The sequence below is a fragment of the Vollenhovia emeryi genome, unplaced genomic scaffold (genome assembly GCF_000949405.1).
Source record: "Vollenhovia emeryi isolate VEMERY1.0 unplaced genomic scaffold, V.emery_V1.0 DF939184.1, whole genome shotgun sequence".
NCBI classification, from domain to species: Eukaryota; Metazoa; Arthropoda; class Insecta; order Hymenoptera; family Formicidae; genus Vollenhovia; species Vollenhovia emeryi.
This window is the reverse complement of record NW_011967182.1, coordinates 1,152,703-1,165,727: the sequence shown is the minus strand read 5'-3', so window position 1 is coordinate 1,165,727 and position 13,025 is coordinate 1,152,703. Positions and strand designations below refer to the sequence as shown.

Here is a 13,025-nt window from a genome sequence, read left to right as displayed (position 1 = left end):
GCGACGGTGTCCTCTTCAAAGTACTCCCCTTTGGAAGCTAAAACCTTCTTCCAGTGATCCTTCCACTATCGGAAACACTCCTTATATTTAGTCTTCGGAATAGCTAACAGCCGCTTTGTCGCGTTCCTTTTTATTTCCTGCACGTTATCGAATCTTTTTCCCTCGAGAGGATTTTTCAATTTGGGGAACAGCCAGAAGTCACAGGGAGCCGATCAAGGGTCACTAGCGACATTTTACAGGAGCGATACTATAAATGAAAGATCATATATATATGAAATTACGAGACTTTAATCTTTACAATATCTCATCCCTAGATATCCCAATTATACATGTACAGTTTTATATACCTTGTTACTACTCATTACGTCCAAGTAATGAGGAGATTGCGAAGGAATGTAGGAACGATAGATAACGCACTGGCAAAAAGGTCGTATGTCAATGATTCATCGTTATCTACAGACCGCAATAAGGTATATCAGCGACGGTTAAATAGCGCTGCAAAACGCGAGACAAGTTCATCTTGAAAACATCACTCGGGGGACCTAGAACACTCGCACGAATTACGCAAGTCCGAACAAACGCGCGAGTTAGAGAAAGAAAGAAAGAGAGAAACCCAACGTAAGATCGTTGCGTGATAAAAAGTTATGTATTTCTTTAAATAAGAATAATAATAACGTGATTCTCGCTTATAATTTCCGGTTATAATTCATGTACTGCTTTATCGAGAAAGGCAACGGTAACTGTTCTATTTTTTCCCTCATGTAAACGGCGAACGCGTTGCTGTCGACGTAGTGCGCGACGTTTGCGTCCTTGCCAGTGTTAGAGCCTCTCGACGTGCGGGAGGAATACGTGTTGCCGCACGTTTTGTAAATCGCAATCTCTGGCAGATCCACGTCCATCGCGTCGCCCGCGTCCGTGGTGTCGGTGATATCCGAGTCAGAGTGATTGGTGTTTGAGTTGGAGCTCGAGCTGCTCTCGTCGTTGCTGAAGTTAGCGTCGTCGACTATGCCGCTGTCCGTTTTCTCGCGCTTCGCGATCTTCTTGCGCTGCACGAAGACGCTCTCCTGCTCGGCGTCGCTGTCGCTGTCGCTGTCGCTCATGTTGGAGTACGCGGCCACGCTGGACCTCTCCGCGTCCCGCTTGCCCCGCTCCTCCGCCCCGTTGTTGTTGTCGTTCGTGTCCGTGGCGACGGAGGAACTGTGGCCCGCGCTCGCCGTCTCGTCCGTGCTCGTCGCACTCGGGGCGGCGTTTTTCGCGGCGGACCTCCGTCTCTGCTGACGGACGGGGAAATCCGTGTTCACGCCTATATCCCGGGTACTCTCGTGGGCGCTCGGGACCCGCTGAATCTCCTCGCTATCCTCGCTGTTCTGATTCGGTTGTATAACCGCTCGCACCAGTTGCAAGCTCGTTGTGATAGCTTCTCCAGGATGAGCGTCGGCGAGACGCGCGTTCAACAGGAAACGCGCACGCCCGGTAATCTCCTCCTCGTCGTCGGTTAAAGCCTCGTCGGACTCTTCGAAAATTGGTATCACGAAACGCTGGAGGGTACGCTGCTGCGCGGTCGGCCCATGATGATATCCCGGCAACACAGGCTTCACCGTCTCGAGCTCGGGGTGCTCGCACCAAATAATGTGACGTAGACGATGGCGGATCTTGCCGCGACACAGCTCTTGCAGGGGCAAGGGATTGTACTCCGCTGCAATACAGAATTCCGATGGCGTCAATCGGTAAGATCGTTCTGTCGAGCGAATGAAAATCACTCGTGTTTACGAGCCATACGTACGCAGGTGAAACAAATTGTGTTCCGAGGACGGAGGTACGACTAGACTCGCGAAGGATACGGGAAGCATCGTGTTCTGCAGCCATGTGTTCTCATCCACTCTTTGCATACGTAGCAGTTGCTCTTTGTAAGGCATCACCAGTATACCTCCAACGCGCACGAATTGCTTAATAAATGCCTCGTGGCTTTCGGGACACGCCGCGCCACAGTACACTCTGTCGTACTGCCTGCCGGGTATGATGCTAAGACAATTCCCTGTTGGGCATGTTATCACGATTAGTACGTTTGGCATAAATCCATTGTCAATGCTTCCTAAATGGCTCTGCCGGGATAGTGATGTGGAACGTGATGGTGGATCTACCAAAATGACACCCCTCACCTATCATATCCCATCTCCCCTCTACTCTGGGAAAAAAAAGTCAGTCACAACCCATTTTGGGGCCCACAATTAGTAATCGAATTATTTAGATTGTTCGTAACTCTAATCTTTTACGAATTTTATCCCGCGTAACTAAAAATCACAATTAGCTGTTCTATCTATATCCAAGATATTAAAGTAATACTAATCAATTCTCTCAATTAGTTCTGTCGATCTTCAGTAACGCAAAGATAATTTTCACTTAAGTGGCAATAACCGAAATGTTAAGTTACTTAACTACATCAAAAAACGGTCCAAATTTTTCCCAGAGTAGAGTAACGAACAATCCAAATAATTCGATTACTAATGGTGGGCCCCAAAATGGGTTACAACTGTCTTTTTTTTCCCAGAGTACCTCTACGTGGTTGCGCTACTAATCATTTTGGAGACCAAGAATAACCCAGTGGAAAAAAATGGAGACAAAAAGAGAGGGAGCCGACTCTATCTCGCAAAAACACTATTAGCAGAAGCCTCGGAATGGACAGACTAAACGGAGACGGAAATGGTTACGAACCAGGAATAATGAAATGAAATTTATAGCACACATCGGAAACGGCAGACTGAGACGGCTGGGACATGTGAGCAGAATGGAGGAGCAAAATCCGTGCAGGATACTGTTCAGAGATATATATACAGTGGACGGCCTAGGAGCAGACCAAGAAACCGTTGGTGGAATACAGTCATGGATAACTTAAAACTATTGAGGCTAAGAAACTGGAAATCCGTGGCTGGGGATCGTGACAGTTGGGGGGCGATTCTCTACGAGGACAAGGATCTCTTTAGGTCCGTCGAGCCATAGAAGATAAATGCTCCCTGAATATTGAAAATTGTTTCACCTTGTATAAACACAGGTTCGCAGAAATCGAACTCATTTAAAGCCAATGACGTTTGCTTAAACTCCTCCAGTCTTTCGTACGCGTATCTTAAACAATCTTCGTGTAGCTCGATACCGTGATTCACGCCATGTTGCTCTGGAAAGGACACGAAGAATATTACACATTTGCGACGTTAACGTTTTGAGACGGCAATTTCCTTACTTAGCAACAGTCCCGCCATTGTGCTGAGGTAGCCAGTTCCCGAGCCGAGGTTCAGGAAGCTTAAACCAGGTTCTAAACTAAGTCCTTCCAACACTTCGCTATATATACAGGGAGCTGATAAATGTATATTTCCATGTTTCCAAGCTAGGTCCTTGTAAGCGCCCTCCCGGAAGGCAGATAGCACGTAGTCTGCTCTGTCTATAGCTCTAAAAACTTTCTCCACCTTCTTCGTCCTGATATATCCCGATCCCATTAAATTATCCACTAATTCATCGTTGTCTTGCCCGCAGCTTACAGCTCCTCCCATGTTTACCTAGATTCGTGTCGCTCGGCACGAGATGCCACGTCCCTTGATATTGAATAGTCTATAACAAATCCAATCAGTGCAAAATGAAAATTGAATAAAAGGTGTAAGCTCGTACGCAAACTTAAAAGAAGATATTTAAACTAGTACGAGTTAGCAAGTGTACGTACAATATATTTATAATATTAGATCACTTAAATTTTCCTCAATGCTGCTTATTACCTAAACAAAGTCTTTTGAATGTTTAATACAAGAATTTAACTCTAGTCAACAGCAATCTTCGAAGGAAATAAAACTTCTCTATCTCATTTTTATGATAAGATAAGCGCGACGAAAAAAGTTCAATATTTTGAGCCGGAGATATTAAACTTATCCTTTTACAGTAATTATCTATAAGCTGAAATATTCGCAATATTGTTGAAGACTAAGATCTTTACCGGTTGTCGATCAAAATTGAGATTAAACCAGACGCGGGTAGTTTACGATTAACGAATAGCAAATCTCTTGGGCAAATTGAGTTATGTAGAATGGGATTCTGCTGCTGGAGACCTCGTCCATCTTTGAATATTGTCTCTCGTACAATCGGCCGCTTGTTATCGTTGATAATTAGACCCTGCTCGATTTCTGCGTCTTTCATTACGCAATCTATTGCATCTCGCGGTCTCATTCAAGTCTACTACAAGTTTGGAAGGCGCTTCCTAAATTCGTATTCCTTCAGACTCAAGTAGCACACAAAATACATTTTACAAGTGTATTACTCATGTCCGGTTTCACAAACGTTGTTTAACTTTAAGCTTAGCTTAATTCGTCGTCTCTTTTCAACTGTTACTTTAGAAAGAGACAAACATGAATTAATCCAAGATTAAAGTTAAGCGACGTCTAGTAAAACCAGGCCTTACTCTAACAAATATACTTCGAAAAGTACTCGGACTTTATTTCTTTTTCATGGCAATATATCCGGGTTTTTTTTTCAAGTAAAGATTTTACTCTTTCGCTCTCTCGGTGCACAAAAACACTTAAAATATGCTTGCGTCTCTTACATCTCTTACATTCCACCATGAATTTATTGCATAAATTCATGGTGGAATCAACTAAGGAGGACTTAATTTAACAGAGATCCTGCTGTCTCATATTAGGATCCCATGTCATAATAGAAGACATATATGTATATATATATATATATCTTGCATATCACATTTTATATAACATACGCAAGAAAACTGACTCAGAATTGGTTCCAGTTGAGGTGGAATGGACCACACGGTGAGGTAGGCTGCAGGATTATTACCGGAATATCTCGTACGGTTTGTGCAACGCCGGCCAGCCGTTTCATTAGTTATTCACAGTGTATTTTTCAAACATTAACAGACAATATGGAGACCCGGGGCAGCGCAGACATTGACTTAAAAATAACTTGCCGGGTCAAAGTACGTGTAAAACGTTAGCCACGGGTACGCGAGTAACGTGAAAACCTGTGCGTTACCAGCATCGCCGCGTTACTCCGGTTTAACGCTTCGCCGATCGTTAATTCGATTATCCGCGACGGCAGCCCGATGATGCAACCGAGGACGTCGCGTCGCGCTCTCCGCTGGCTTTAAAATAACGAACGGCAATAACCCGCGAACCGCATCATGTGAAGAAGGTACGCGACTCGTGTTTATTTACGATAACACTGCACCTCACCTCTCGCCCTATCTCTCTCTCTCTCTCTCTTCTCCTCCTCCTCCTCCTCCACCTCCTCTTCTTCCCCTCCCTCGCCGTCACCCTCTCACACGGGCTCTCTCCCTCTTTGCCCCTCTCTCTCTCTCGACGAGCGAGTCTGCAAACGCAGTTTAACAGATCAGCGAGATTATCGAATTAGGGAAGCAGGTTCGTGGATTATTCAGTTTTACGATTTCTCGACGGCAGCATCGCCAACGTGGTGCGTTACACGGGCACGGCCGTGCGGCGGCACGCGACGTCACGTAACGACATGGAACGACACGCGTCGCGACACTGCCTTCGCGGGGGAGGCTACAGGCTGGACCTACCAGGTGAAAACACAAGCCCACGGTGACAGCGGACCAGCGCGGAGACGGGCGAGCCGTTACAGCGGAAAGATCTGCCCCGGCGCCGTAACTTCGGTGACGATGTCGCGCGTCGGCATATCACGTCGACGACGCGGCTCAACTTACTGCCACGGTCCGAGCTCCACGGCGGCACTTGTGTTTTCTCTCGGGGGGGTTTTTTCTCTTTTTACAACGCGGAAGAGTTCATCAAGTCCATCAGCTGATACCGCAAAACACGCCGAACGCCGATCGGACGCTCCTACGCCATTGCGCGAGACCATAGACTGCGTCGCGGCGAGACGGCCGCTCGTCACTGCCCCGAGGAGATCTCGCACTCGGACGCGCCCTCGCGGACAATCGGGGAAGCTTGTTGATGTCGGACCGGCGATTATCCCTCGAGACTTCTTGGGCCGGTATTCATATGTATGTCGATTCTTATTCCAAGATCATCTTAAGCGTTGCTTAAGACGCTAATACGGCTCTGTGATTGGTTGAAAACTCATAGTGGAAATTGCATAATGGAAATAATGCAATTAAAAAAGGTATCTTGAACTTTGAAGTTAACCTAAATTGCTAGAAATGTATACAAGAGATTACTGATTTTAGATAATTTCCTCTCTCGACACAATTGACGTATTTTGTGACAAAGGAAAGTCGATCTGACAGAAATAGCAGTTAACCTCCTCTTCCTTCTATTGTCCAATAAAAAGCACATACTACGCGATGAAGAATCGCGAAAGTGTAGAGGAAAGTTCCCTGTTACAGCTTTGTTTTCTGTTCCTGCACTGGTGAACTAGTGCAGTAAGTTAGAATGAGAAACAATTAATATACTTGTCTTACCCAGTGAGAAATGATTTGTCGATCGATGTCGAAACGATGTCGAATCGACGTCAATTTGACGGTATCGATGTCGATTCGACATCGTTTCGACATCGATCGACGAATCATTTCTCATTGGGTAAGGCCTTTGCACGTAAAAAAGCGTTAATCGTAATTTTAGTCCGTAATCGTAGTTTTCAACACGTACAGACAGATGGAGCAACCCAAGTAAAATTCCGAAGGTTACGGACTAAAATTACGTAGGGTCCGTAGGTTATGGACTAAAATTACGGTTACGGTTAATGCTTTTTTACGTGCAAAGGCCTTTACTGAAATTTATTGCACTAGTTTCACCCGTGTAGCAACAGGAAACAAGCCTTACGAGACGGGCTTTTAATGTGAGATAGCAGGTTTTCAACATCCGAATTCAATCGCAACTCTTTCTTCGTTTACACGATCGAGCCAATGAATTTGCCACTAAACGGATATCGCTTCAAGAGCAATGAATTCATGGCGGAACCGACAAATGATGCTTGCTAATTGAACGGAGACCCCGCTATCTCATGTTAGGAACTTTGGTCCACTAATGTTCCAGTAGCCCGGCACGGGCGTCTGAGCGGCGTATTATATCTCGAGGCAACGCGTACGAGAGTGAATTGCCTGCCGGGACGCATTTTCGATCAATTCCAACAAAGTGGAGCACAAGTCTCGCACGAGACTTTCGTGGTACAGGTATGTATCTGCTCGATGCGTGCACATCACGTGACCACCGTGCAGACACGTGTGCACTTGTCGGCAAAGGGCGCTAAATAAGCTGCTTCACCTCTCGCCATTGCTCCGGTCAGCGATCAATTAAACGCGATCGAACCGTTAATATTAACGTTACGGCAGAGCCTATCCGTTCGTTTATCGCGTTTCTCGCGTGCGAGCGAAAAATTGTCGTCTCGCATTCGCGTGGGTCATGTGACCACAAGGCGAGCTGCGTACTCTCCTGAACGAGGTGTAACGCGAGGCGCCGCCGTTCTCGTTGGAGAAAAAGAGTTTTGAAGAGGAGAGAACTGGCGCCTTCGAATTAGCGGCGCAAATCAACGGCGAGCGTCAGACCGTCCTTTTTCAACGTCCAGCGAGCGAGAAGGCGGCACTCGTGTAAACGGTGTAAACTTTGCGTTCCCGTAGGCGGAAAGCCGTGCGCCGACGGTGCGGGAGGTGCAGGTGCGGCGCGGCAGTGCGCAGGACCGGGGCGCGGGAGCGTCTGCTGCGGCCGGCGTTGGTGCGCATGCGGGCCAATTTCTCCGTCGCGTTAGCGTCTCTATTACCGCGTTTACCATCGTCCCAAGACCCATCAGATGGCCCTGGTCGACAACTTCAAAACGTAAGTTGTGCATTTCTGCTATTTTACGCGCGCAGCACGCGCCGCCGGCGCGTAAAATCGTCCGCCGTGCGCGCGGAGCGTCGCCGATCGCTTCGCTCGCGTTCGCGGCCCCCCGCAATCGCCCGCTCGGCGTGTGCGTTGCTAAAACTATCGCTCTTTGTTAGGCCCGACGTTCGGTACCCCCCCCCCCTCCCCCCTCCGTGCATGTCGTCCCGCAGTAAATATACCGCTGGAGGATGCACGGCGCCGAGGAGCCTCGCCGATCATGCTCTCGGCGATCGTCCGCGCGCTCGGCGAGTCCCCGGCCGTGAACGCCGCGTATATTTGCACTTTGCTGCGTACCTGCCGAGAACGCAGCTTGTATATCGACGGTGCCAGTCTTTTTTTCTCTCTCCCTCCCCCTCTCTCTCTCTCTCTCTCTCTCTCTAATTCAGCGTCGTTCGCTCGATCGCGCTCTCGAACGTGCGCATTTTTATCTCGCATGTCCCTCGCAAATCGTCCGGGCGACTCGGCCGGACGATAGAGCGTCGATTCGCGGACAGGGGGGGGGGGGACGGGGGCGGACATTTTTGCGACGCCTTGCGAAGTTTTCGCTCAACCTTCGGTCGTTGCGCGAAATACGCGGGGCTTCGACTGACGAGAACGTCCGACGGATGTTTTATCGATCTTAAACGGCTCTTTTTCTCTTTTACGCCGGTGCGATCTCTCGTATCGTCCCAGTGTCCCTTGCATGCGCGCTCCCAACTTGATTTCGGAACCCCGTGCGGGATCGCGTCTCTTTTTATTAATTTTTTTAAGTAGCATTCGCCAGATGCGAAACGTCCGCTTCCTATTCGCGTCCGCGTGCGTCGCAGCTCAATGGCGAGGAGTTTGACTGTGCATTTTTACTCCGTCACTCTCCGTCGGTTTCCCCGCCATCGGCCTGTTACGACATCGAGCGCGATTTAACGGTCGAAATTTCGGATTGCGAGCAGTGGCCGAATTGTCATTCAAAGTGGGGCCGAGTGACACGAGAGCCGCACGCACGTAACACTCGCGGCAGCAGCGGTTTGACGCCTGGCTGACCTCGATTGTCGGTACCTCAGCACCCGGACGCACGCTCCGCTTGTGCGCATGAAACATGCGTGGAGCGACAATTTCGCGGCTTGGAGGTTAAAGAGCGCGAATGACGCCGCGAGCGGCGAGAGGGAGTTTTCTTCTCTCTTTTTTTTTCTTTCCTCGCGTTTAATAACACGGTTGGCCGGGTTTCGGATTCGTTGCGAGTCCTGGAACAGAGAGAGAGAGATAGAGATAGAGAGCTGACATTGATCAGCGGGATTCGGAGCGACTCCGTCTGCGTGCGCTCGTTAGCGACGTTTGGAAACTCGCCGGTAGGAGCGGCCGAGAAACAGGCTCCTCTCCGCGAGATCGCCGTTCGCCGATAACTTGGCGCATAAGATTCCGCTCGTTCGAGAACGAGAAGCGCGACCGGAAAAACAGCGATGCGTTCCGTCTTCGATTTATATCGATGTATCGCGGCTCCGTTCGAGTTTGCCTCTCATTGGCTGCGGCAGAAAAAGTCGCTTTACAACTGTTGTGAAGTTCGTGAATCTGATTGGCGTATTCTCTTGATCTCGACTGAATTTAAGAGTGCACATACGCCAATCGGATTCGCGAATTTTACAACTGTTGCGAGGCTGCTTTATCTGCCGAGCGCAGCCATTGGCCCGCGTGGTATTCGCGGATGTGAGCGTACGCAATGTTTCCTCCCACCCTTCGTTTCGGTGACTCTTGAAATATACTCGCGGCCTAGGCTTAGTTTACATCGTACACTTGATACGCGTGTCAAATAGCGTATTTGAATTGATCAGCCAATGATTAAACCGCTTTACTAGTTATTTACTATTTGTTACTATTTACGCTTGTTTCCTGTTGCTACAGTGGTGAACTAGTGCAATAAATTAGTATTAAGGCCTGTGTCCACGATGCTAGTATTTGATCCAAGCTCTAGTTCCGAGAAATGTATAGCCAATCAACTTGCAGCTTTTATGGAATAGCTGCGAGTTGATTGGCCACACGTTTCTCGGAACTAGAACTTGGATCAAGTTCTAGCATCGTGGACATAGGCCTTAAGACAAGTATATTTTTCTCATTCTAGTTTACTGCACTAGTTCACCAGTGCAGCAACAGAAAACAAGCCTTTTGATACGCGAATCAAGTGTACGATGTAAACTAGATCCATGGTACTGTAGTTGTATGTGTAGTGGTCAACGACATATACAATATTCAACAAAATGAGATACACAGAAGGGATTGACGCAATACGAAACAAATGAGAGTGAACATACTAGTTATATAATATTATGCTCGCGGCGTTTGTTTCGACTACCGGAGACAGTTTTAAACAGAGAGTTCTATAACATACTGGAGCGAATGGTCCTATTAGAGCCGTGGCACACAAATGGCCTTAAGCAATAAGACGTAAGCAGTAAAGGAATTGACCAATCATAAGTCGAGAATTATGGCAACCATATTATATATTCTCGACTATGATTGGTAAATTCGTTTACTGCGTACGTCTTATTGCTTAAGGCCGTTAAGACTGTCTTGAATATAAGATTCGGCTATGAATATTGGCCTAGGATCATTTACTCCAGTTGTAGGAGCTCGCTGGTTGTAAACGTGAATTCTCTCGTCGCGTCGGGCGCAGTTCAAAAATCAGACTCGAGGGGTCTTTTCGCCTGCGAGCGTAAACGCGGCGTCTTCGACGCCCCCTACTTCCGGCCCGGCCGTTTTCGTGTCGAACGCACATCTAGATGATCAGTGTGGGTAGCGATCACAGCTTAAAAAAAATCTAAAACTATACTTTCATTGGTTAACTTAATATCGCAAAGTTTGCCGTTTCACGGAGTTTTAATTTCATTTGTACGCGTTAAACGTGGCTAATTCGTGCCACTGGATTCACGCCGGAGGCACGGGCGGGCTGTCCAGCGTGCTATCGATCGTATTTACGTGGCGGACGGTGGACCTGCGGATTCGAAAGCTGGATGGAACTTTTTTTTTCAACTCGACCATCGGAAGTACATCAAGTATTCGCGTCAGCTCGCCACTGGCGTTCTCGCGAATTATATTAAATAAAACTATCGACCGTGCGGTCGGCGGAGTACACGGGAGACTCGCTGGAAGGAGGGAGAGGAGGAGAGGGAAGGGGCGGGAAAGAGAGGGAGCGAGAAACAAAAGAAGTTTAGTCGCGAAGAACGGAAGCAGCGTCAAGTTATATCTATTATCGTTGCACAATTCTGGTGAATTCGGCGCTGTTCGAGATACGGTAAGATACACCGCGTTCGTCGCCCGCCTCCCGTCGTCGTCGTCGTCGACGGCTCATCCGGACGGATTTGCATGGATTTGCATATAAAGCGTGCGCACGGAAAAATCGACCGATCACGGGCTTAAAATAAATGATGTCGCCTCGCGTACCGTGCGTACACGCGCTCGGGACTCGTTTCTATCCGAGCTACACATCGGCTGCACTTTGGGTGCCGACCGGTGCACCGACAAAGTTACGCTGCGGAGTATCTTAGCGAGTCGATCTCGATATTTTCGTGGGTGGTTCGCGGCGGCGGCTCGCGAACGAACGGCAATTTCGCGGCGATTCGAGGAAACGTCCGCGCCGTAGTATAACTAGCAGGTCCACTCCGTCGCTTGTTCCGTTTTGCGTCGATCCCTTCTGCGCGTCTGACGTTGTTCTAGGAAAACTGACGAGAGGAAAAGTTGTACGTGTGGTAGTGTAGCTTTGATAAGTGCGTGCACGTACACGCACACACGCGTCGCCGAATCCTGCCCGGGTGTATGGCGGAATACCACGTGATCGGGGCCGCAAAGATGAAAAGGGCCGACAGAGAGTGTACCTGATAGTTGTACTATGTCCGAGCGCCCGGGGCCCCTCGGCTCTTTCTCTCGCTCGGAGCCGCGAGATGTTCGTTTCGCTCCGCGAGAGTTTGTAAGAGAGCGCTGGGAGGGAAGGTAACGGGGAGGATCGTGTTTATGTATATCTCTGCCGCGGTGAACAACTTGCGAGCCCGTTTTGATAGACGCAGCTCGGTCGATACGCGGGATATCAATTTTGAGTCCAGCGATCGAGACGCACGAGCTCACGCATCTCGGATCGATCGCCTGTCAGCTGGCGTTCGAAAACACGATGTTACGCCGCTGTGTATGTATATGTCCATATATGCATGCATATATATATATGTGTATATAAATCAAGCATTCTGGGGTATAATCACGACCAGCACCTTTCCCGTTCTAGCTCGCATCGATACGGCGCAGAGTCGCGGAAAGTACCGAGGCTTCGTTCGTGCATTCTCTCGCCGTTGTACAGTGACGGGCAGAGTGGTTGCGATACTTTCTTCTTGATGGGGAATATTTTACTCGACGGTCGTTCCGAAACCATTTTGAGCGTTTTCGATCTGTTTCTGAAGTAAATTTTTTCACGGAGAAAACATTTTGAAACGTAAGCCTGGGGCCCGATTCTCGAAATCGTTCGAAGAAGAAACGTATACGAATATTCTGCCCTGACAGAAAAGATGCAAGTCGATTGGTTAAAGCCATGCGAATAGCCAATCAACTTGCAACTTTTCTGTGAGAGCAGAATTTTCGCATACGTTTCTCCTTCGAATAAATTCAAGAATCGAGCCCCTTAATCTAAATGCGCGTTCCTAAACTCATTTTAAAAAACGTCGGAACCATTCTGTCCATAAGTCCCAGTCTACAATGGATGATTAAGCCTTAAGAAATTGACTAACCACGGTCAAGTATGAGTAGAATACGCGACTGTGATTAGTCAATTTCTTAAGGCCCGGTCTACAATGAGTCGTTAGTCAGAAGTCGCAACTATATGTTGATCCTTTTCCTTTCTGGGTGGAAGAAAAAGGACCGACATATAGTTCCGACTTCTGACTAACGACTCATTGTAGACCGGGCCTAAGGCTTAGGGTTTAAAGTTCTCACATCATGTAATCTTTAACAATGTGTTAGTGAACTAATTTTAGCTCGTAACAATATTGGCCTTAAATTCTTTAAAATTCTTTAAATTTCTATTCTAGACGGGCACGGACAGCTTACTGTCACAGACTTCTATATACTACTAGACTGCTACCTTCGAGCTAAAAAGCGAGGCAAGAGCACCGCCATATTTTGGAGGGAAAGTAAAGTAGTATGCGTATGTCTCTGTGTCTACGGGGTGTCGTGCGACAAATTTTCTAAAGC

General features: G+C 48.0%; 1 protein-coding gene across 4 annotated transcripts; it reads right to left on the bottom strand.

The window, feature by feature from the left end:
- Window positions 1-268: 268 nt before the first annotated feature.
- LOC105562752 (protein-L-isoaspartate O-methyltransferase domain-containing protein 1-like) lies at window positions 269-5,902 on the bottom strand. Of its 4 annotated transcripts, none has more exons than XM_012013810.1 (5): window positions 5,570-5,902; window positions 3,236-3,600; window positions 3,035-3,169; window positions 1,784-2,035; window positions 269-1,696 (listed from the first exon to the last, which is right to left on the bottom strand). In XM_012013810.1, the coding sequence occupies exons 2-5, from the start codon at window positions 3,540-3,542 to the stop codon at window positions 687-689; spliced, it is 1,704 nt and encodes a 567-aa protein (XP_011869200.1). In that variant the 5' UTR covers window positions 3,543-3,600; window positions 5,570-5,902; the 3' UTR covers window positions 269-686. The 4 variants fall into 4 exon arrangements, with proteins under 4 accessions (XP_011869200.1, XP_011869197.1, XP_011869199.1 ...); XM_012013807.1 differs by lacking the exon at window positions 5,570-5,902 and adding an exon at window positions 5,223-5,282; XM_012013809.1 differs by lacking the exon at window positions 5,570-5,902 and adding an exon at window positions 4,751-5,216.
- Window positions 5,903-13,025: the final 7,123 nt, after the last annotated feature.